At 40.4% G+C, this 24014-nt stretch overlaps 1 protein-coding gene across 7 annotated transcripts in view; it reads right to left on the reverse strand.

Moving 5' to 3' along the window:
- Window positions 1-541: 541 nt before the first annotated feature.
- baiap2b (BAR/IMD domain containing adaptor protein 2b) overlaps window positions 542-24014 on the reverse strand; it is a 97895-nt gene continuing 74422 nt past the window's right edge. For 4 of the 7 annotated variants that reach the window (XM_034227519.1, XM_034227518.1, XM_034227517.1 and 1 more), the window contains 8 exons: window positions 21249-21401; window positions 17319-17555; window positions 15146-15350; window positions 13907-14108; window positions 13315-13395; window positions 11027-11192; window positions 7730-7767; window positions 542-2356 (listed from right to left, as the gene is read on the reverse strand). In XM_034227519.1, coding sequence (XP_034083410.1) covers window positions 2212-2356; window positions 7730-7767; window positions 11027-11192; window positions 13315-13395; window positions 13907-14108; window positions 15146-15350; window positions 17319-17555; window positions 21249-21401 — 1227 coding nt within the window. In that variant the 3' untranslated portion in view covers window positions 542-2211. Of the gene's footprint in view, window positions 2357-2700; window positions 2745-4451; window positions 7018-7729; window positions 7768-11026; window positions 11193-13314; window positions 13396-13906; window positions 14109-15145; window positions 15351-17318; window positions 17556-21248; window positions 21402-24014 lie in introns of those variants that run through there. The other 3 variants (XM_034227522.1, XM_034227520.1, XM_034227521.1) reach the window with 2 other exon arrangements.

The following is a 24014-nucleotide window of genomic DNA, read 5'->3' on the forward strand; positions in this document are numbered from 1 at the left end:
AATAAATGTTGTTGCTGTAGATATTTTTGCAATAGGGAACACGAACCACGTTTTATTTTGGGGCATCACAGCCATCTTTGGAGGATAGCAAGAAAATAATGGGCCAATCACTGTTAGTGAGGTCGGTGCCCTTTTGGCATTTGGAATTAGTGTCCTACATTGCAATTTAAAAATATTAAATATTTGAAGGCCCATGTCATGTTTGTTTGTTTATTTATAGGAGTGGCTGTTACAGCCAGTGTCATAACAGTGCCTACCTACGATGTTAAAAACGTTAAAAGCTACGCTACTTCGTTAGCCGTAGAGGTTAATTCAATAGGTTGTGGTTGCTAGCATCCTTCAAAGATGGACGACTTGCTGTTGATGACGTCATATTTCCTTATAGGTCTATAGGTATTTGTAAACTTAACAGTGATTAGAATGTGGGACTCTTTTGATCACCCGATGTAATGCCATATTGAAAAACACAAATATAATGTAGTGATTCGTGTATAAGAGTAAATATAAGACATTTGGCACAAAGTGGGTACACTCTTGATTCTTTATTCTCAGATTTTAATTGAACAGAAAAAGTTTGACAATAAATCACATGATACAGGTTTGAATGTCAGTCATATTTTCACTGTTAGTCTTCATGTAACACTGAGAGCTACACTGAAACCGGGTTTTTATTTTGTGTCATTAAAAAACGTTTCCGATTTCCCTTTAGTGGTGTCTCTTCTCCAGATGTTAAGATATATTGTGAAGTTTACTGTCTGTTACATAAAAACAACACAATGGAGGGAAATGGGACTTAATTTGAAGTGCTCACAGCCATTACATATTCATCTTTAGAAAATTCCAACAGCAACCTGTTACAGAAATGCTTTGCTTGTCACTCTGGTTATTCCACGGACAACAGTCACAATTGGATGTATTTCTTCGAACAGGACACTGTTTGTGGCTGTTCTTTATTAGTGTTGTGAAAACCTCAAATTAAACTGTATTCATCTCCACTGAGTGGCACTAATTATTAAGAGACTGTATACGTTAGAAGATACCACCAGAGGTAAGTGAAAAATGTTTTTTTAATAATTTGAACACACCCTTAAAACATTATTCGAACGGCCAAGATTGAATACGAACCTGTATCAGTGTAATTGCTCTACTTTACATCAAAGTGATCTTAACCAAAGACGCTGCAATTACTCATTGATTGTATTATTTAATTTACCTGATGAAATAATTTCTTTAAGAAGACCTTACAAACTGCTTGTATATTCATGTAATCACTAAACCGGCAGGACATTATTATAGGTACAAACACCTGCAGTGCTTATTAATGTTATTAATGAATATAGATTTCCTGTGAGTATACAAATAGTTGAATATACAGTACTATGAGTAGTATGCTTATCAGTTTTGATGCCATAAATGAGCCCAATATTATTCCACAGATACTGGAGATTTCTGGCTAGTATACAATCTCTTATGTGTTTCACATGATCTCTTCCATTTTAGATTATCCACTTTGGTCCAGACTAATATGTGCAATACCTCTGCACCAACACCAGTTGGTATGCTAGCCCTGTGAGGAGGCAGTGTGAACAGTTGAGGCTAAAAAGGTGAAACACCTGCCAGGATGTGAAGCGTACCAACATTGAAGCCCTTCAGTTGACAAGGAAGGGGAGGAAGCTGCATTTGAAAAAGCACAGATGTTGTCACGTGACTTTACAGAACAACCAGATCCATGGAGTCTACAAGAGTAATCAGTCATCAGTGTTTAGGTAGTGATACGTTGCAAATGAGCCAAGAACTCAAGTTGCCCACGCTGGAAAACGTATTTTCCTATCACCCCATACACTATGTTCCAAAAATAAAAAAGTGAAATAACTTCGATGATGTCCATTCTATTACCCATGTACAGTATGTGAGCAGATGCTTTTACAGAAATACAACTCGGAGGATAACAATCAGGGAACATTTTTAATTTAAAGTGCTTTCCTTGCTGGAAGATCAAATATGAATCAATTCTAGCTTTTAATCACATGATCTCTCAACTAAAACAGAGATAACTGTACATTGTTGTTTGTGCCGTTCATTTGCTGGTCATAGTCATTTCTTTGTTTTAAAGTAGCACTATTTAGTTCTGTGGTTGAATCAGAGCTGAGGCGAGGGGGTACAGTTGGGCACCATTGATGTACCTGCAGCTAGTTTAACCTGAGGCAGGGCTCAGTACTCCCCCGGGGGGGTCGAGGCCTTCTCCAAGGAGTCGTAGTGTGCTTCATCAGGCAGCTCTTCCTCCACTTCATCCTCATCATCAGAAAGGGGCGGTTTGGCTGGGGCCTCAACAGGCGGCTCCATGGGCGGATCATCACTGGGAGGAAGAGAGGAAATATAGTAAAGAAGCTTGTTTTTGTTTTTAAAAACTGAATGCAAACCATGCATGATGCGAAAGTGAGAAAAGGTCACAGAACATCTCATGAGTCATGCCAGAAGAAAAAGAAAGGAGGTAAAACACGATGCTGAAACATGCAATACATTCCCTGAAATGTACAAGTAGTTTTATACCCCACAATCAGAGTGCAGTCACATCACATCACACAAAGAAAGGAAATAACCCAAAGCCAACACGACGAAGAAGCAGTTTTTGTGATAATGGAGACATTGGAAGAAGAAGTGATTGCATGAAGACCCACAGACCCAGGGTCAGTCACTTACGAGGAGTTTCGGTCACTCAAAAGCGAGCGTAATCTGGCCCGGTACTGAAAGGCAGAGACAGTCCCCATGGGTCAACACCAATAGTCATTATATTCTAATACTATACAGGGCAATGACTTGTTATTTCTAAATACAGTGTGTTCTTACATGGCTTTACAGTACGCATATTTAATAAGCCCAAGTTGTGTTAGGATTCAGGATATTAACAAATGAGACCATGTCTGAGACAACTGGGAGCCTTCATTTCAAACTTGATGCAAGCAGTGTTTAAAGTGCAAGATATTGGAAGAGACATTATTGAAATTGACTCCAATATATTTAAATATTAAGAGTGCCTTTGTGTCAAGTTGAGGGGCCTCACAACATGTTTCTAAGGGCCACACTTGACCCGCATGCCCCACTTTAAGAAACAATGCTGTAAAGGTTGATGATCTTGCTTGTTCATGTTCTAGTGAAGTATATAAAGAAACTATTTAATTATGTTGAAGTGAAACAAGAGGACGTGCACAGAAACCCAAACAGATCTACACACTCACAATTTATATATGTTAACATTAAAATATAAACCTAAGAATATTCAAGACAAATTAATTAATACAATTCAAGACATCAAAATAAAACAGACATGCAAATAAAACACACTGGCAATATAAAATGGATATGCCGTGAAACACACACACACACACACACACACACACACACACACACACACACACACACACACACACACACACACACACACACACACACACACACACACACACACACACACACACACACACACACACACACACACACACACACACACACACACACACACACACACACACACACACACGGGGGTTATGATGATCACCAGCTGTTTAAGATGATGTTTAACCTAATGCTTAAGATGACTATGAAATAAAGATAATTCCTTTTAAAAGGCGGATATAAGCAGAAGAAAAAAAGGTTTGGCTAGGCAAATTAAAGACAATTCAAAAGACCTTCAGAGGCAAAACAAATTGTAATTGTCTTGATATAATTGCCTTCTAAAACCAATGAACAGAAACAACCAAACATTTTCAGCTGAATTCCTGTATTTCATACTTTTTAGAGTATCCCTTACATTTGAGGTGATCAATGTTAAACTGTTTGGTGCAGTAGATTCTCTGCAATATGTTGTTCATTTACATTAAAATAAAAGCATCAGTTGATGTAGAAGTGATTTGCCGACAGGTGGTCGGTGAGCTATACAGTGTCTGTCTGTCATATGTTGGACTTATTTGAGTGGAGAAAGAAGAAACACTGGCAGCTCCCAGTCGTTTGCGCTCGACTTGTCTCTAAAGTCATCAAAACAGAGATTGATAAAAGGGGGGTTGGCAAACTGAGGGGGAGACGGGTGTTAGGTCACACAAGCAGAGAAGACAGAGCAGACATGTGCAGCAAGGAAAACACTTAGATGGCAAAAGCGTCCATCCTGACTTGAGTTTTAAAGTATTTCTCTTGAAAGAACTGAAAACCATTACACAGAAGTGTCTGCCCCTCCCTTTTCTTCTTTCAATAATCTGAAGAAAAACTTATGTTAAGACTCATTAGACTCATAAGACTCCATATTAGATTTTAGAAAAGCGGCGAACAGTCTTCATTTTGTATCTCCTCTCTTTGGTCAACACAGTGTGAGGATAAGATTTTTGTAAACACTTCATAACATTTTCAATATTCAACTGAATATTGTTCTTAACAGCAGTTAGAATGAACAGAGTATAAAGTGGACCGACAGAGACGGGCAGACCAGCGTCTTTATTTAGCACAGAGGGAGTCAGACACAGAAACACTTGTTCTATCTTCAGGATGCTTCTCCTCACTGGAGAACAAGAAGGCTGAGTGAGGTTCAAACATAACATCCACTCCTCTCCTTCAAGGCTGCAGAGGCTGAGCAGTAAAGGGTGGATGTGGTTTCATGATTGTGATACTTGTGTTGTGTAACAGTACGAGACACTATGATATGAGCAAACCAACACGAAGAGGCTAAATGTAAAGATCTAAAGCAAACAAGAGTTGTCTTTTCTTTTTTTAAAGGAAGTATTAACCTAGCCAGTGAGACAACTTTATTAATATTATATTTAGAATATTATCAATCCACCAATTCATTTCTCCAAATGTAATCATTTATTCTGAAAAAAAATCTTAGTAAACAAACCCGAATAAATATTTGACATCTGGTAGCTGGACCAAGAAGCAGGAGGCAGCAAATAGTTCAGGTTAATGTTAATGAGTGCCTCTACCGCAGGGGTGTTAAACTCAATTTCATTGCGGGCCATATTTGCATTATGGTTGTACTCAAAGGGCCGGTTGTAACTTTAAGACTATAAAAAAATACATATATAAATATTTAATATCAAATAATGTATTATATTACATTATTGCCTCTGCATTGGATTATTATCAGATAGGGTAATAACTTAGTAATTAACTATGTCTGAAAGCAGAAGTCCACGGCAAATAATTGCAAGTCTCTTCAGTGAGAATGTCACAAAATGATTTAAAAAGAAAAAACACATTCTGAGAAAAAGTCAAATTTGAGATGCATTGTGCTCCATGTATGGGCAACAAGCTTCTGTAAATCGGCATGTAACCGTATAATAAAAATATCATATTTTTTGCAAGCTCTTGTGGGGCCACATAAAATGAAGTCGCGGGCCGGATTTGGCCACCGGGCCTTGAGTTTGACACCCCTGCTCTACCGGGACATGTCTCCATGCTTTCATGTTCAAAAAGCTCTTTATTTCTCTCATACTGCCTGCCCATTGAGAGGCTCCTATCTCATAATGCATTCCCTAACCCTAATTTAAGGTAACACCTGCTTCAGAACTAAAGCGCTTCAACTCTAACTAAAGTTAGTTAAAGATGCCCTATGATGTTCATTTTCAGGTTCATATTTGTGACATGCCAAAAATCTCTTTATTTTTTTCATACTGCCTTTTTTCACCCAGTCTGATCTGATTGGTTAGCTGGCCAGCTCTGATGTGATTGATCAACCGCTTAGAGATGTCCCGCCCATTAGCCTATCATGTACAATGTGTTAGAGGGCTAGCCAATAGAAGCGCAAGTGTTACATAGTGATGTCATTATGTTACGGAAGTAAACAAAGTAGTCCAATGGAGGCAGGGGGGAGTTTGTGTGGGAGGAAAACTCCCCCTGGTGAGAACTTTGGGATTTTAGTTTTGCAGACCATTTACATGCACAAGAGAAACATACAACACACTAAAGGGAAGGGAAACCCCCCAAAAAGCACAATAGGGCCCCTTTAACAATTGTGCTGATGATTTATAAACGAATGGTTTCCGCACTCAACTCAGAGCCTTGCATCTCATAAAGGGGTGAGGGACAGTTGACCCCACCCAGCCTTGGAATGACATTCACACACTGCAATAGATAGAGAGGACCCCAGACCCTAGCTTAGTGTGAGCTCAGTGTCCCCCCCAACAAGATCAAAGGCTGATACTGAAAAGGTTACAGTGAGTTTGTTCACAGAGTCAGAAATATAGATTATTACTTTTATAAGGTGCAATTTTTAATGAACTCATAGATACTTTATGACACGTACTTCTGTATGGCACATGTATGTACAGTTAACATTCCCATCACATACTGTAGTCTCTGTTTCACAACACATTTACATGAGCAGTTCACTTCTCGTGATGCACGGCCTCTTATGTCAGAGGAATACAAAACCTCACAGCATGAAAAGGTTAAAAGTATTGTTAAATACTGAAAGACCCAGTAAAATATCGATTGTAATGCCTTTTTTTAATACACGATAAATCCTCTTCATTTCACACCCTGATTCACATATCCTTCACATTATCATTCTGGTGGAGAGCACTTACATTGGTGGAAATCAGGTTCCTTTTGGTGAGGAAATATAATCCCCAGCGATATGTAAAAGAAATGTACATGCATGAAAGACAAGCAAAAGATACATTTTCCTCAGAGAAAATGTCCATCCCATTGGTTTTGATTATTCGGATGGCACAGTCTGTGTTGTTCTGGTTTCGGCTTCACCAGTGGCCCCCTGTTGGCCAGTTAGCTCAGAGCGGGGTTGGGGGGAGGAAGAAGGGAGATCAGAGAGACAGGGGAGATACAGACCAAAGCTTCTTCCTTGCATTGATTGGCTCAGGGAGAGTGTATTGCTGTAAACTGGAGGTTAGGAGGCGGGGGAGAGGATGAGAGGGGGGGGGTTGGTTGAGGGGCAGCGAGGACAGTCCTATCGCATCGTCAGGCTCAGTGTCTGTCTGTCCTCACACTGTCGAAATCAATTTGCCCTCTGTGGAACTGTGGACAGAGAGAGGAGCAGACTTCCAGGTGGGCTGGCTCAGGACAAACAGCAGCAAACACAACCAGGACAAGGAGAGGCGGAGCTACATCCACCCTCCAACATGAGAAATTAACCCCATACTATAACGTAACTTATACCATAAATGAACCATGAATAAGAAGCAGGGTGAGCTAACAGGGATTGGGTAGGTGTGCAGTTAGCAGGTGGAAGCGCTACTGAAGCTGCATGGTGCCAGGGTGGAGCATTAGAAGGAGCTGGGAGGCTTGGGTGTTTTGTTAACAAAAAGAAAACTTAATCCAACTTAAGCTTTTGACAGAAACCAAACTAACCAATAACACAACTGGTCTTCTACCAATATGCAGTATAAACACTATATTATTTGATTACTTATCGTATCCTATCAAACGAGGGCAAACAGAGGAGAATGCAAACGTAAAAGAACACAAAGGTAAAACAAACACAAAAGAAATGTGGTGTGTTCTGCTGGTTGTGTGTTATCAGGGTCAGGTCTTTAAAACATCCCAATCCCTCAACTCATCTTCTGCTTTTCAACATACTGAATATATGGCCAATATGGAAGATCCCAGAGCCATTACCAAAAACACATTCTTGATGATTGTCTGCTTGAACTTACTGAACATGAATTCAACTTGATTTTTATATCATTACAACATTAAAAACGTATTAACTACAACAAGTGGTTCTTACCTTGTAGGGAAGCGGGGCTCGTACTCTTCAGCTCCTTGCTGTAAAGACAGACAGATGATTGATTTTACAAATATTTTATTTAGTGCTGTCAAAATTATCGCGTTAACGGCGGTAATTAATTTTTTGAATTAATTGCGTTAAAATATTTAACGCATTTAATGGCCCGCCCCATACGTGCCACCAGTGGCAGCGCCAGGGTATGGCTGGGGTAGGCTACACCCATACCAAGAAATGGCTTAGCCCCACCATGAAAAATGATGTTAAAGGAAGCAAAATAAAGTCTGCCAACTCGCGGAGTAAATTGCACAGACAGCAGTTAGTAAGATTGATTTCAGTAGCCACGGTTTTGAAAACTTTTGTCACGTAGTGATCGTCTTCTCAATAGAACATCTTTGATACCGGCGTGATGTTGTTGCAGGAAGTCCCGACGGAGAATACTTTTGCTGTAGTACGGGGTGCACATAACTGGTACGCAGGTTATGTGCGTAATCTGAAATGCGTACCGTCACTTGTGTCACAAAGCGCATTTGCGTACCGACGTACTTGTGAAGCTTTTCCAGAAGGCGGTTAGATCACCGGACGACAGAGTCGGTCTCCGTGTGCACAGACAGGGCTGCTGTTAACGTCGGTCTGTACAACGGAATTGTGCCAAAACTACGCCAACCGGCGGCGGAGGGAGACTCCCCCCCCCTTCACTGGAGAACTGCGCTAAAACAGCTGATCACAACGTTCACACTCTGTGGTCACGAAGTACTCCACTAGCCGCCGCCCCCCCTCTGTCGACTTTCCTGAAGTACTCCCCCGTTGATAGAAATCAACACGTAATGAATTAAGACCCCACGGTTTGATGATTGATAGGTGTGTGGGTTGTCTTTCATTTTGACACGCAGAAAAATGTTATAATAAACATAAATACTGTAGGCCTACAGTATGTTAAATGGATATATCCGCCTTCTTTCATTTATCTTTCCATTCCCACAACAATATACATAAATAAATGGCATATTTTGGACATAGTTCGAATGGTGATTAATCATGATTAATTAATTTTTAAGCTGTGATTAATCTGATTAAAAATGTTAATCGTTTGACAGCCCTAATTTTATTATAAACCAACATTACAAATAATTTTCCATCAGAAAACTGATAAGTGCAATGACCACAGCAGACTGCAGGTGGCAGTAAAGCAACACGGTGGAAGTGATGCATCAGAATCTCACAGTGACCTTATAAGGCTTTTCCTACAGAAGCTGGGAAATCAAGACGGATAAACTGTATGACTACACTTGGAAACGATAAAATGATGTCTTTCAATAAAAACATATAACATATTTGATGTTGTCCATTATGACTTAAATAACATATTGCTCTTTTTGATGTCTGATCTGCCTAGTTAGTAACTACTGCTACTACTACTTTTGTGTCAGTTATTTCCATTAATCAATATTTAAAATAATTTTTTTAGTACTTATTCATCAGTGATGTGAAATAAATCCTAAATGCGTATTCAAATATACTCAATTCAATGATTTTGGGAGTTGTAACCACCTACAAAAACGTAGGCCTACAAATGATCCACTCAAAGCATTGCAGACACTTCCAGGTGTACACAAGCCAGTAGCGTGGCGTGGGGAAAAAATGAGGGGAAGCCAATAATACGTCCTTTCTTTTGGGTCGGGGGTGTGGTGGTCAATGTAATAACGTAACCAGATGAGTGATTACAGCAGCCGGTATCATTTGTATCATCATACAGATGCAGGACTTACACACGCCTGTTATCTAACCGACAGGTCCGCACGCACTCTCCAGCCCAAACTCTAATAAGCATTCATTCACAAACTAAATCAGGAGACCTTTAACGTTTTACGTCCGATTCGCTCCTGTTTTCCTCTCTGTACACAGCTCCAGTTTGGGCATTGGCCTGTCATCAGATTGTATTTGTTGTTGCTGCTGTAGCGGAAGTTTAGTACAATTATTTTTGAGTAAATACTCCACATCTCCACCCTCCATAATTGCACTTGCTTCAGTTGCTTGCTACTTTCTAACGGCGGTGAGAGTGATGCAGTGACGCTATCTATCTTTTATCGATTAGATTTATGATTCGAAAATTATAAAAGTAGGGTAGACATGTGGATATTATCCGACTGAACAAAACTTGCATTTATCTAACAGGTTCGTTTTCCACTGACCTTATTTCGAGAAACCGAGCGCAGCTTACTTCCGGGTTTTAGGATGCGTCACTGCAACACTAAGTTGATGCGATTTGATTGGATTGTGAGGCCTTGGCATGGCCCTGACCAATCACAGGTTGGCAGGGGCATCACCTGAGCCTTGTCTGATTGGTCAATCCCTCCATTTTTTTTCACCAAGGGAAGCCAATTTCGGCTGGCCTCCTCTCGCAACAGAGAGTGCAATCTACTGTTTCACCATAACATCTACAGGGGTGCTGTTTCACTCTTTGTAAAATACTCAATGAGAATGGGGGAGAGACGGGCCGGCAGCAACACACAACAAAGAATTTCCGAAACTAAACAAAGTGTTTTTATTTATTTATTAAAATTATAACTACAATCTGAAAAAACAGGGGAAGCCTGGCTTCCCTTGGCCTCCAGGAGAAAACGCCACTGACATAAACCTAAATAAAAACGTGTTAAATGTCAGCAGACATGTTTCCATCCCTACAGGCAGTGAGGCGGAAGAGGCAGTTTAAGTTGTTACATGACTGCTGAGCAATTAAGCTTCGCCCACATGTGATGTTCCAGGGGAGGCGTAGGAAGGACAGGTTCAGTGTTGCATAAATCCACTTCTGGTTTTGCCTTCTTTATAAAAATTAATCCTCCTTCCTTTATTGCCACGGCAACCTTCTCTCTTCCTCCTCTTCTGTTATCAACTGTCTGTCAGAAGTTCTTCCCTCAGCGGGGCAGCAGAGTGAACTGCTCCAATCTGAGATGTGCCACATCCCAACCTCCCGTAAATAGGGACATGTGAAGTGAACGAGAACGAATATCTGTGTCTAGGTAAGCTAATGTAGCGGAGCATCTTCTGCTAGCTTTGGCAAAAAAATACTCAGATTACTTGTAAAGGAAGAGACAGCCTGTCAAAGCAAAGCTATTCCTATATATCTCAGGTCAGCAGCACGCAGGGAAAAGCTACTTCTAAACTTCCTGAGACAGACAAGTGCTGATCTCTGCCAGGATTCGTGCGACGGCTTAGCTTGTGTGTCATCTGTGGGTGTGTGTGGGTGTGTGTCAGAGTGTGTGTTTGTGTGCTTGTGTGCTTGTTTTGCAGACCCCCCACCTGTGGGAAGCCTGGCACGGCCACGCTGTAGGGGCGTTGCTGTCTGCCGTGCAGCGCAGCAGCGCTCTGTGCCGCCATGTGGGAGTGGACGCCGTAATCAGGGACAGGGACCGCCATGTCTTCTCTCTCCAGGAGGTTCCCCGTGCTGCTGCTCTTCCCGTGGAGGCTTGAAACACAGGAGTGGAAAACATCAGGACATAAACATGTTTTCCCCTGAATGAATGCTTCTTGGTCCAATCAGGGACCAACATGTTGGCGTGTGGGTGTTTACCTGCAGGGGAGACATCAGTGGGTGGTTGCTTTGACATTACCTATTATTATTGGTTGTTTAATTCTCAATTGTTCACAAGAAGGTTTTACAAATGACAAGCTTTAAGCTTTGTAGCTTTTTCATCTACGTAACATTGCCAAAATCAGGCATATCTGGCCTCAAAACGATGCAGAGAAACTAGTCCATGCATTTGTTACTTCAAGGCTGGATTATTGTAACTCTTTATTATCAGGGTGTACCAAGAAGTCAGTCAAGTCGCTTCAGCTGATTCAAAATGCTGCAGCTCGTGTTCTAACCAGAGTTAGGAAAAGGGACCACATTACTCCTGTTCTGGCTGCCTTACACTGGCTCCCTATAGAACACAGGATATAATTTAAAATTCTTCTTCCCGCCTACAAATGGGCAGGCGCCATCTTACCTTAAAGAACTCATTATACCCTACTGTCCTACTAGGGCATTGCGTTCCAAGAATGCAGGGTTGTTGGTTGTTCCTAGAGTCTCTAAAAGTACAATGGGAGCCAGAGCCTTTTCTTATCAAGCTCCACATTTGTGGAATCAGCTTCCAGTTTGTGTTCGGGCGGCAGACACCCTATCCGTTTTTAAGAGTGCGCTTAAGACCTTCCTTTTTGATAAAGCTTAGTTAGGGCTGATTAGATCCAGCCCCTAGTTTTGCTGCTATAGGCTTAGACCAGGGGTCGGCAACCTTTTTGATATGAAGTGCCATTAAAAAAAAAAAAAAATTATCAGCGTGCCGACAATCGTGAATTATCAACGGGGGGGGGGGGGGGGGGGGGGGGGGGGGGGGGAAGAGCTCGATGCTCGTGAACTGTCAACAGGAGGGCGGGGGAGCCTTGCTGCGGGGAAGCATGTGTGGACCTGTCAGCGCAACTTTGATTAGGGATGCTCCGATCGCTGATCCGATCGAGTGGGCGGGGCCTATGGGGATCTTCCATTTAAAGTGATGTTTAAAACTCAGTTAATGGGGCTCATTCACTGGAGCTTCCACAAACAACAACCAACATAATTGTTACATTCAAATGAAGTACATTATTCAAGTTTACATTCACTTTGGATAATAACACGGGAGAAATGAGCGGAAGCGCTCTCTTTTCCTCTCTCCCTCTCTCTCTCTCTCTCCTGACAGCCTGTCAGTATCTCATGCAGCTCACTGATCCAGTAATGAAGTAACCCGACAGTGAAGAATAAATATATTTATAATTAGTTCCAGAGGTAGGCCTAGATGAAATAGCTAAGTGTGTTAGGTCTAACTCTTAGTGTGTGTGTTGCTCCGCTCAGCGGTCCGTCACAGCGGGCGGAGCTGCAGGATTTCTGCTTCACACACGTTGCATACCGCTATTTTATTGTCATTTTCGGGCACCTTAAAATAATGCCAGACTGGTGAAGCCATTTCGGCGAGCTTGTTTTGCCACGCACTGAGAAAAGTGTCTCTCGTGATCGGCATTTTTAGAGAGCACTGATCGATCGGCAGAGAGTGAGTATCGGCCGATATCGATCGCCACGCAAAAACTGCGGCATTTGTACAGCTCCTTATGGGTACTGCAATTAGTGAAGTGCTTTCCTCCGTGGTGAAACGATCAGCACCACGGAGGAAAGCGGCAGAAAGTCGCCTGGAGTTAAAGAGAGGGGGGCTGCGTGCATGGCTTCCTTCTGCAGGGAACGGGGAGACGCGCTCTGGCGGCGGTCTCGTTCAGGATCCGAAAATAAAATTTAAATATTTTGCAAACTTATTCCACTTATTCCTAGTGTGCCACTGGTTATGGTGCCAGGGGTTGCCGACCCCTGGCTTAGACTGTCGAGGGACACCTTACTTCTTCCTTCAATCATTATCATTATAAAATAAAATAAAAAAAAGTCAATAATGAAGTTTCATGAAAATAAGATAGGTATAAAAAATGACACAAAGCATATAAATATGCCAACAAAACTGATTTTGGGTAATGATCAGTGAGGTAATGACTTATTCTCTTTGTACAAGAGTAACATCTTCAAAACATACTTGTGTACTCGGAGCTGCCTCATGGAGTTGCTGTCCCCGTCAGAGATCACGCAGGTGTAGGAGAAGGGAAACCAGCCACGCCTGAAGGGGTGAGGAGGCACCAGATATTAGCAAAATAATATACAACTTTTTCAAATCAAATCCAACTTTGATGTATCAAATATGGTGGAAAAATGTGTTAAATCCGTGGAATTCACAGAATATTCCTTGCGGCAGGTCTAGTATATTTATACTTTATATAAAGTAGGGGGTAAAGGTAAATATCCACCTTGGTCCTACATTATATATATATATATATATATATTTTAATTAACATTTGTTTTCAAAGTGTATTTTACATTAACATGTCAATGGGATACATGTTGTTGTATTTTTATTTTTTATTACACTGTCATTCAGGTTCGTTGATTTGTTCAAACTTCAAAGAGACAAATGGGTTTTATTATTTTGTTCTAAATAAATACATACCATTTTTTATTTATTTATTAAACAGCAATGGCATGATTTCCCACCAAATTCAACTAGAATCTGTGGAGTTATGAGTTATTTTGTCTATGCCTCACTCTACAGTCTGCAGCTCAGAGTCACTCACATCCGGGTCTTCTCATTCTCCCCGTAGTGCCACCCGTCCCGGGCCTCGGGGACCAGCAGGGTGATCACGTCGCCCTCGAAGAAGCTGAGCAAGGTGCTGTTGTCCCCGGCTGTGTGGGAGAAGATGGCCTGGACCCGGGTCCTGCCGTTCCTCTCCAGCCCCGCTGCCATGGAGCTGGACCGGGGCAGGGTGCGGGTCTCCGCTGGATAACGGGGGGGGGGGGGGGGGGGGGGGGGGGAGAGCTTTGAGTCTCCCTTTCTCTAATGAACAGTGTATAACATGATGTGTAGCCACATCAGCTGCATATACTCCAGTTTCTGAATCTCTTTTTTTCAAATGTCCTCCTTGTCCTATATCTATTTTTACTTCTTATATCCCTTTCTCCTTTTTAATATCACATCTCCTTGGAATCCTGCTTACTTTGGACTATTTTTATTAAAAATAAGATAAGATAAACTCCACAGGTTAGGAGACACCCAGGTAGATGTATTCCAATAGCTCTTTTAATGGCTTTTATCTTTTAGATGTGATAACTCAAGAAATACCACCTAAATTAAATATAGAATATTTGCTTTGATAAAAAAGGTTTAGTTTAGTCAATTTCCATTTATATAATAACACGGACTGAAAAAGCATAGGCTTAAGTTTTGGCTTATTACCCTAACCCTTTTTACATCAATTATTTTTGAAAAATTGTCAATTAATTAATCAAACATATTTAGAAATATTTTTTTAAAAAGGAAGAAAATAAGCAAAATAAAAGATATGTATATTATATGCACCAAAAAGTCACAAACAAATATTAATATAAATACCAGTGCTCAATAATCAGTTTATATTTGTTACCATCCTTAAGGATATCTTTTTTATTTTGGTATTACATGTTTTAACTGACCTTTTCAAAAGGATTCCTGAAATGAACTTTTTTTAGGGTTTTGTTTTGCTTTCTTTTTTTTCTGATTATATATTCTAAATATGCTCATTACTCTTAGCTTGTACTTTCTTTTTTTTGGAACAACCTCTGGATACGTATTTTTGTATAACATGTTTTGCTTTATAGATCAATTGTGCAAATCTCTAGAGAGATTAGAGACTTATGGAAGTATAGTCAAAGTATAAAAACATTTATGAAACGCAGTATGCCTATGTAAAGTTAACTATAAAACTGCTTTCATTAACTGTTCCTGGTGTTCTTCATCCTTCCAAATCCCTTGCCAAATAAACAATACGTGTCCTTACTCAGGGTGGTCTTGCTCTTGGCGGGGGCGACCTTGCGCACAGGCAGGGTGTTGGAGTACACCTCCCCCCCGTGCCGCTGGGTCTGCGGGGAGGCCTTCCCCTGGGCTACCTTGCCCTCCATCCACTGCTGGTAGTCCTCCCCTCCGTGAGCCCCCGCTGTGCCGTTCATCACTGGCATCCCCCCGTCCACACCTCCCATCAGCCTCTGCAGAGATGGGGACATTAGCATACAGGCAATTAGAAAACTCATCTCTCTTTACCTAAAGCTGTTACATAACACCCAACAGCTCATTAATAATAATGAACTAGATGGAGAGTGGATCGAGGTCAGGAAATGCTGGTTAATGAAAATACTATAAATGAATGTATGGTGCTTTAAAGATTAACATATGGAATGACTACTGGGAGTCTGCAAAGAGTTTCAAAGTGTGTTTAATCTGGGAACATAAAACACCACTGAATTTGTACCGGGGTTTTTTAATTAAAAGCTCGAGCCAAACTGAGGCGTCTTTCATCAAATCTTGAAGTTTCGCTCTTTTTCTTCAGGAGCCAGGCCTGCCGGAGGGGCAGGGTGAGAGAGAGCCCGGAAAGTGAGGAAGTTATTTTCTGTGCAACGAGCTAATTAGCATGGTTCGCTAACAAGTTAGTTTGCATTCACAAGAGTTGCCTGAGGATGCTCTGAGGGATCCCATGATGCAACAGTCACATCCGGGGGAAACAGTCCTCGAACCACTCCAGGTACTTATTAAGAATCCTATTAGACAGCACTCAGCTGTGTTTGGGTGCTTCTAACTTCATGAGAGTCGATTAGAATTTGTAACCATGAGAGCTGAAAGTGGGTACAAGCGCTAACGGAGGACATTTTAGATTCACTTGCTTTCACTTTTTCAAGGGCTGTTCGAAGGTCAAGACTTAATTCAAGGGGCCCAATTATGCTTTTTGGGGTTTTCCCTTTCCTGATGTGTTGTATAGGTTCCATCCAGTGGGAGATTTTCTCCCACACACTCCCCCCTGCCTGAAAAGCTTCCATTGGACTCCTTTGTTTACTTCCTTAACATAATGACATCACTATGTAGAACTCGCGATTGTATAAGCTAGTGCGCCAACACATGGCTAAGGGGCGGGACATCTCTAAGCGGATGACCAATCACAACAGAGCCAGCCAGCTAACCAATCAGAGCAGACTGGGCTCTGGTTTCAGACAGAGGGTGAAAAGAGGTGCTGCAGCACAGGCTGTTTGAGAAACATAAAGAGCTTTTTGAACATTAAAGCATGGAGACATGTCACAGTAGCAGTCAGATAAATGGTATGATATTGTTTCGACTATTAAACACCTGAACTTGAAACAACATCATAACATTTATCTGGCTGCTACTTAGAAATTAATTATCTAATATATCATTCCAATCACTTGCACTATTTTACTATTTTTCCTTTTGTATTTACTAATTACTTGCACTATTTTTTGTGTGTATCTGTTTAATTGTGTTGGAGGAGCCTGTGACCTAAGATTTCCATTGTCATAACTACACTAACTATGCACGTAAGACCAATAAAAGCCTTGAAACCATGAAACCTTGAAACCAGTAGAGGCACAAAATATAAATATGAACCTCAAAATGAGCCGAATAGGGCCCCTAAGTACATTTTCGTTGAAGTTGAAGGGCTTTAGTTCTGAGGCAGGTTTTACCTTAAGTTAGGGCTAGGGAATGCATTATATGGGATATGAGCCTCACAATGGCTAGCAAACGTATTGACTATTCAGTATTTAGAAAAGTGACAGGCACCTGTTTGAGAATATATCTATCGTTTTACTAACGTTTCAAGCAGAAATAGATAAACCATTTCAGAATGTTTGCTTTTCCAGCCTCTGAGGCTGTTATTCCGCTATTCTGTCTTCAATTATTATTGTTATTCTGTACATTGTCATGTAGCGACAACAGTTTCAAGATAAAAAAATGAATAATTAATAAGTAGTTGCAGCCCTTTTGTGAAGCATTCTAGAAAAAAACAAATGATTTTATTGCATTATGTGGATCCACACACCAAGGAAACAATTGCATTGGAACATTAAATTGCTACTGTTTCTATAACAACCTACTTATTAAATGCTATAAATACTACAGTGGGCACAGGTATGACTAAATGAATGTTTAAGGCTAGAGGAACCGACCTGCTGTCCCATGCCTCCACTGGCCCTGAGGGCGGCCAGCTCTGGGGGCACAGGCAGGGGTTTAGCCCCAGCGAGGGGCTCGGAGAGGGGCATGCCTGGATGATGTGTGATGGGAACCATGGCGCCCGCAACCCCGCTCATCTGCTGGGCCAGGAACATGGCTCGGTCCGGCAGCTTGTTGGGCTCGGCACACGCCTGCTGCCACGCTGGGAGCTTCTGGGTTAAAAGCTCCTTCCCCTGAAAAAAAAGAAAAAAGAGGAGTTAGGTTTTTGTTTTTTCAAATGAGAGAATAGTTAGGTTATGCTGCTGATATATTGCATCACATGTCACATGTTAGACGCTTTTATCCAAAGCGACTTACATACTCAATACTGTGGACAATCCCCACAGGAGCCCTTTGGGGTGAAGTGTCTCAGGGACACAACGACATGCTGACTGCAGTGGGGTATCACATATATTTCCCCATTTGGGTTTAAGTTCACATACAATACTACTTTTGCACATTTTTTAAACTTTATTTTGTTTGATTTGATAGAAATAGAAGAGCTCAAATATACTCTACACATTTATTTTAAATAAATTAAAGAGCTATCTCTATCTTTGGCTTTTTTATTTGGTATCTGGTATCATTACTCTTGTTTTATTTACTTATTTTAATTTAATTGTGTTTTTCTGCATCTCATTTTGTTATTGTGTCGTATTGTTATCATTTAACATTTTAATGTTTACATACTTAAATACTCAAATTACTTTTAGAATATCAATCGATAAAGCATTTATTTTAATTCATATGATTTGTCACATTTTCTATTAAAAGAAAACGGAACATTGTTCATAACAATATTAAAGAGGAAACGCATTCCCCATCCCACAATGCTAATTCCTCTTTAATAAGTGTACCACATGAATCACTCGTCTGTTGGCCCCGTAGAAAAAAGATATGCAACATCAGGAGGTAGAAGTGTCTTTGTAAATGTTTGATGGACTTTCCCTATGGACATCAACATCACATTGTGTACAGTTCAGCAGCAGTATTTGATGGATGACAGGACGAGAGGAGAGCTTAAAAGGGAGGAGTGGAGGAACATACAGTACACATCAGCAGAGAGATGAGATGGAGGATATGAAACCTATTTATGAATGCGTAGCGCAGTTACATAAAGATACTTCTCATTAGCATTCATCAACATGGAACAAATGAGGAGTTCTGAACCCATGAATATTTGAAGTATAGAGAATCCGCTGCTGGAACACTTTTAACTCCAGCAGGATGGAGAGGAGGATAATCACGGTGAGGGGCCAAGGTTTTCTGAGAGTGTGTGGGCGGGAGCTTCAGGTATCACAGTGTGGGTGGGATGATCAAATAAATTAACACAAATATACAGCAAACACAAACTCATACCAACACTGAGCCTTATGTCACCTGGGATTCAGGTTAGAGCTGTAATGATTTCTCCGTCACAGAAAAACTCTACTAATTTCAGGCTAGATTGGTGGAAAACACGAGGAATTGGATGCCGCCCTTCTCTTTCTATGCAGCAAAGTCGTTCTCCTGCTACTTGTAAAAAAATGATGAGTCACCACGACCTCAGTTAGCCCTTCTGAATCGCTAAGGCAGAGCGTAGGTGGGAAGCTGCCTTTACCAGTGTGATAATGAAATTGACTAGCAGACAGTGGCTCTTTTCTCCCTCATTCTTGCCTAGCACAGGAGAACCTCTCTCCTACAGGAACTGAATGTGTGGGAGATTCGCCAACATGTAAATGTACCCAACAAGGAAAGATAGCAAAGTCACCAGTGGTATTTCTCGTAAAACATTTCAAAAGACATCTATGGTAACTAGAGCTGTCCACAATTAAATCAATTCTCAGTTGACTTACATAGTTTTATCAATTTAATTCAATTGATGTATCGATTTCTCCAAAAGGAATCATGAAAAAAGCACCTTTTTAAAATCGTGTTTTAATCAGATGTGCATATGTGATTCATGTAAATAAGTGATTCAGCATGAAACATGTAAATAAGTGATTCAGCATGAAACATGTATAATTGATTACTCTGAAACGACCAATTCCGTGAGTGTAGGTGGATTAGCATTTTTTCTGTACACTGTATATGATACTAAGCTTTAAGCATTTGCATTGCAAAAGGTTTTTACTTTCTACTATTGGAAAAATGGTAATGGACTACTTACTTTGTACAATTCAGAATTCCCATTTTGTTGTCGCTTTGGGTTATAATCTAGTGAACGTCTACGGTTGACATGACAACAACCTAGTGTCATCCTAGCAATGTCTCTGAAAACATGCAACATGAATTAAATACCTTAACAAAAGCAAAGGGAACCACTTTATATACAGTAATCCCATGTCTATAATGCACAATAGACATACAGTATTCTGCTTGTATCTCTTTTTAATTAAAGCTGCAATGCTTTTAACATCAATCGTGACGATACAAAGTATGTAATAATGACTCATAAGGTGAAGTTATATACAACTTCCTAATTGCTTGTGACTTCCTGACATTTTCTCCCCTATGGAACATTCTGTATTATAATTCACAAAACAAAATGTCTTTTTAATCACTGTTATAATGCAACTTATGTGATCAAAAGTTACTCTAAGTGAAGGCTGCATCTCATTATTTTTGCCATTATCAAGTCATTTATCATCAGTCTATAAATGTTCTAAATATTCCTATTCCCCGCAGACAAGACGATGTTTTCAGAATTCTTCTTTCATTGGAAAATCACTGTAAAACCTAAAGACAGCTGGTTACATATACTTATATGACAAAAAAGCATCAATCTTCACATAGATCAAACTAGAACCAGAGAAAAGCTGAAACAAATAATCAATCAATAAAGTGGCTACCATTTTAAATTCCTATCCCTTATTTTGTACGTTTTATAATATATTTAAGATTTGACTGATCTTCAGAATGTTGTTTCATACTGATTCAATCTTGTGTTTATGCATCATCATGTCAGCAGTGTGTGTTCTCTTCTTCCCTCTGTCTATCAGTCACTCATTCAGACACGTTCACACCCACACAGTCAGCGAACCAAGTGTTCTTGCAGGAAGTAGGTCATCCTCTCTCCTGCTGCCCCCCCACTTCACCCTCCCTCACTTCCCTTTACCATTTCACATTTCCCCGGTGCGAAGAGGTGAGACGAGATGATTTTCTAATAAGATTTCTGGACGATATGAAACCCCTGATGAGTGAGGGGCTCTGATGCATGGCCCAACTTTCTCCAGAATGCAATGGACTTATAAATGCAGAATGTAAACAGTTGATTGCTAACATTTGATTGGAAATGTGTTTTTAATGAGTTTACGTGACATCTGATTTTGTTTTTGCTATAACACACTTTCGCTGGCACCAATAAGGTTTAAACTGATCTAACTATCTGTCTATATTTTGTATTTCAAAGAGCCACAACTATACAAAATCTGATTTCTTTTACAGTAAAAAAACAAGACGTTTTGATGGATTTATTTTATTTCATGATAACTTTATTCCCTTGTGGAGTCAAATTCACTTATGGTGAATCAACAAAGGAACATCTAATCTTCTGCGCTGTAGATTTGAAAGCTTTCTGTTTTTACTTCTCTGTGATTGGCTGAACATAAAGTCACAAAAGAGGCTCAACTAAATATTTTACCTAAAAGGAAGGTTACAAATATGCTAGATGACTAATTTCAAATCCGGATAAATATGACTTTTGAATAGCTATATATACATTTCCTTCGACAGAATATATCCAAAATATGCTGTCATAAACATATAATTCAAGCATCTAAAGCATCACTTTTATATGGGGAAATCAACAAATCAATGACTTCAGCACTATAACAGCTATAGATGTGATTTGTGCCATGACATCACCAGCAGATGAACAGGAAGTGGAGCGCTGTTTTCTTTCTCACCTTGCCGTGGTAGACGCTGCTGTTCTTGGCGACGGCACACTGCCGGTCCACCAGGAAGCAGTACCTCCTCCTCTCCTCAGACAGAGCGTGCTTGTAGCCCTCTGCGATGCAGTTGTCCAGCTCGCTCTGCTTATTGCTGATGGCCTCCACATACTAGAAACAGCAGGGGAGGGAAATGGTATTACAAATGGATGGTATGTCTTTATTAGGACATTATCTCACTAATTATGGGGGTTAAATCTGAGAGAAGGACTAAGCCAAGATTAATTGACATTTGTTGTGTGCTGTAAAGCTCTGAAAAATGACATTTAAAACAACCAACAGGAACATCTCAACCTATAAATACTGTCCTGATTACTCTGGATAGTGTAGAGACCTTTGAAGACCACTAAATAAATTCCATTGTGGGAATTGGATGATTCATCCCTCCAACAATTGAAGCTCTGGATGCCTCTTGCAGATGATGGACAGCATCTTCTATGGTTTTTTTATGAATGGACTATGCCATTTTAAACTAAATTGGGCATCATACATCACAATCATGACATATAAAAGGCAGCGAAATTGCGCTTCCATGTACTGCTTTGAAAGTCAAATCGCTGTTCATATTGAAAATGTCACAGCCAATCAGCGTTGAAAACAGTGAATCAGAACAAAAGAATACTGTCTAATCATAGAGGCGTCTGCTGTGTGATGTCGGTGGCTGGTGTTCTGTATTTCCTGTAACATTGCTGAATTATAGAGCTTTTCCCTTTCTTATTCAAACTCCCTCACCCTTATGGCTTTTAAACTCCCTCACCCTCCACTCCAACAACTCATCCCTCTGTCTTGTGTAGAGGTGCGGGGGACATCTCTTTTAAACAAGTGGAACCACTCAGCAACATCAAGCATCGCCTTGACAGGAAGTAGCATGTGGTGAACCCCACTTTGTCCTCGGGGTTAGTTATGTAACTGTAAACATTTGACTCCCATAATGTTGAATAATGTGAACCAGCCTCCTCCGAGTGGCAGACAGCACTGCAGTATGAGGTGTTAATGACTGCGGCTGAGAAAGTAAGCATCCTACGCACTGTCGAAGTCAGGGGGCAAAAAAACAAACTGCTGGTGAGAGATAGGATTTTAAATGAGGGACTTAAATTACCTAATGCCGAGCTATCATCGAGCATCAGTTTTCTTTGCAGTCATTATTAGATAGCCTCGACAGCATGCCCATTTCAAAGTGCCACCTGTAATGTTCTAACTATGGAAATCACTAATGTCTTCACAAAAAACAGATATGAAGATGAAACCCAAAGGTCTATTCATCATCTAAACTGAAGTTTTGCTGCTGTGCTAAAACGATTTTAAATAAAACCAATATTTGACAGGGTTACCCAAAAAATATGAATAATTGTTTTTGTTGTCTTTGATTGAAAGACCTGTCGTAGGCTCCATTCCTACTTATTTTCAATTCAGATCAGAGATTGTGTTTTTATCTTTAAATATCATTGACTACTTTTTTTCCAATCTTTTTTCGTTGGTCATTTGTGAGAAACACATTTTGCCTCAATCTGGCCCGTGGCTGTTCAAAGGGAATCTGCTATGCACTTTACAGCTAGAATCATATGCCATACTGGGGGGGATGTAAAAAGTTGATAAGACCAAACTACTCCACTTACACTGCAGTAAGTGGGCCAATTCAAATGTGAACATGGTGCTGCACATGCTAAGAGATTTCATTAAAAGATTATCTACAGTTATAAAACGGACAAGTCAAATCAAGCAATCTGATTGGTTCTTAGCCGTGATATACCACGGGTAGAATTGTAAGTTACTTTTCAGTACTTCAGCTACGTGAAGAGCAGCTAGACCAACTGGAAAAGTACCACCATTCAAAAGCTTTCTGATGCGGGTCTTGAAACAAAGCAGAGAAATGATGACCGTTAGTGGCCACAGGTGCGAAAGCTCTCTCCAGAGCTACTGGAAGCTGAATCTCGGGGACCGGAGAAAGTGAAGCAATATTCTGACCACGCCAAGCAACAGTCTAGAACAACCTCAACCTATACAAGTAACCACGTAAGCCATTCTACTGATGCTGGACAGGTTTTCAGTGGCTTCGCGTCGGGCCGAACCACGGCCCTTAGCTGTGATATAATGAGCATATACCACGGCCTGTCGTGAGCTATTGCTTAAATATAGATTGTGGGGACATCAAAATATCCCTGGATCAAAGGGCTTATAATGATGGTCCACTGCAATATAAAGCATAGAGGCTGAAACACAGATAGACTTATACCCTCAGTTCTCTGTAGTGTCTGTGATGAAGATATTCACTCTGTTTTAATAATCCTGTAGAGCCAACTTGTTTATGAAAATAACACTTTTAGAACTAATTAATAGAATGACATAGTAGATATTTTCATTTTCATTTGTGGGAATCCATCCAAATAAACAGAGGGTTCATCGTGGGTTGATTGTTTAACCAAATGACTGATAACTATTTGATCTGCTGAGATGTTTTAAAACACTAAAAACAAAAAAGCTAGATAAATAATCTAACCAAAACTCAACTATATTTACTCAATATAGTGTATCAATTATATTTGTAGGTATCCAAGGGAAAACTTAGAAAAGGGCCTTCTTTACCTTCCTTTTTTATACTTGAGTGGCAATTCAATGCTTTTGGTTTTGACCCGTGATGAATCCCATTACAGTTTCCCTGTAGTACATCATATCTGTCCGTGGTATTTCTGGTGGCCAAAGGACTGTGACTTGGGGAGAGGGAAA

Source organism: Gymnodraco acuticeps, unplaced genomic scaffold (genome assembly GCF_902827175.1).
Source record: "Gymnodraco acuticeps unplaced genomic scaffold, fGymAcu1.1, whole genome shotgun sequence".
NCBI lineage: Eukaryota > Metazoa > Chordata > Actinopteri > Perciformes > Bathydraconidae > Gymnodraco > Gymnodraco acuticeps.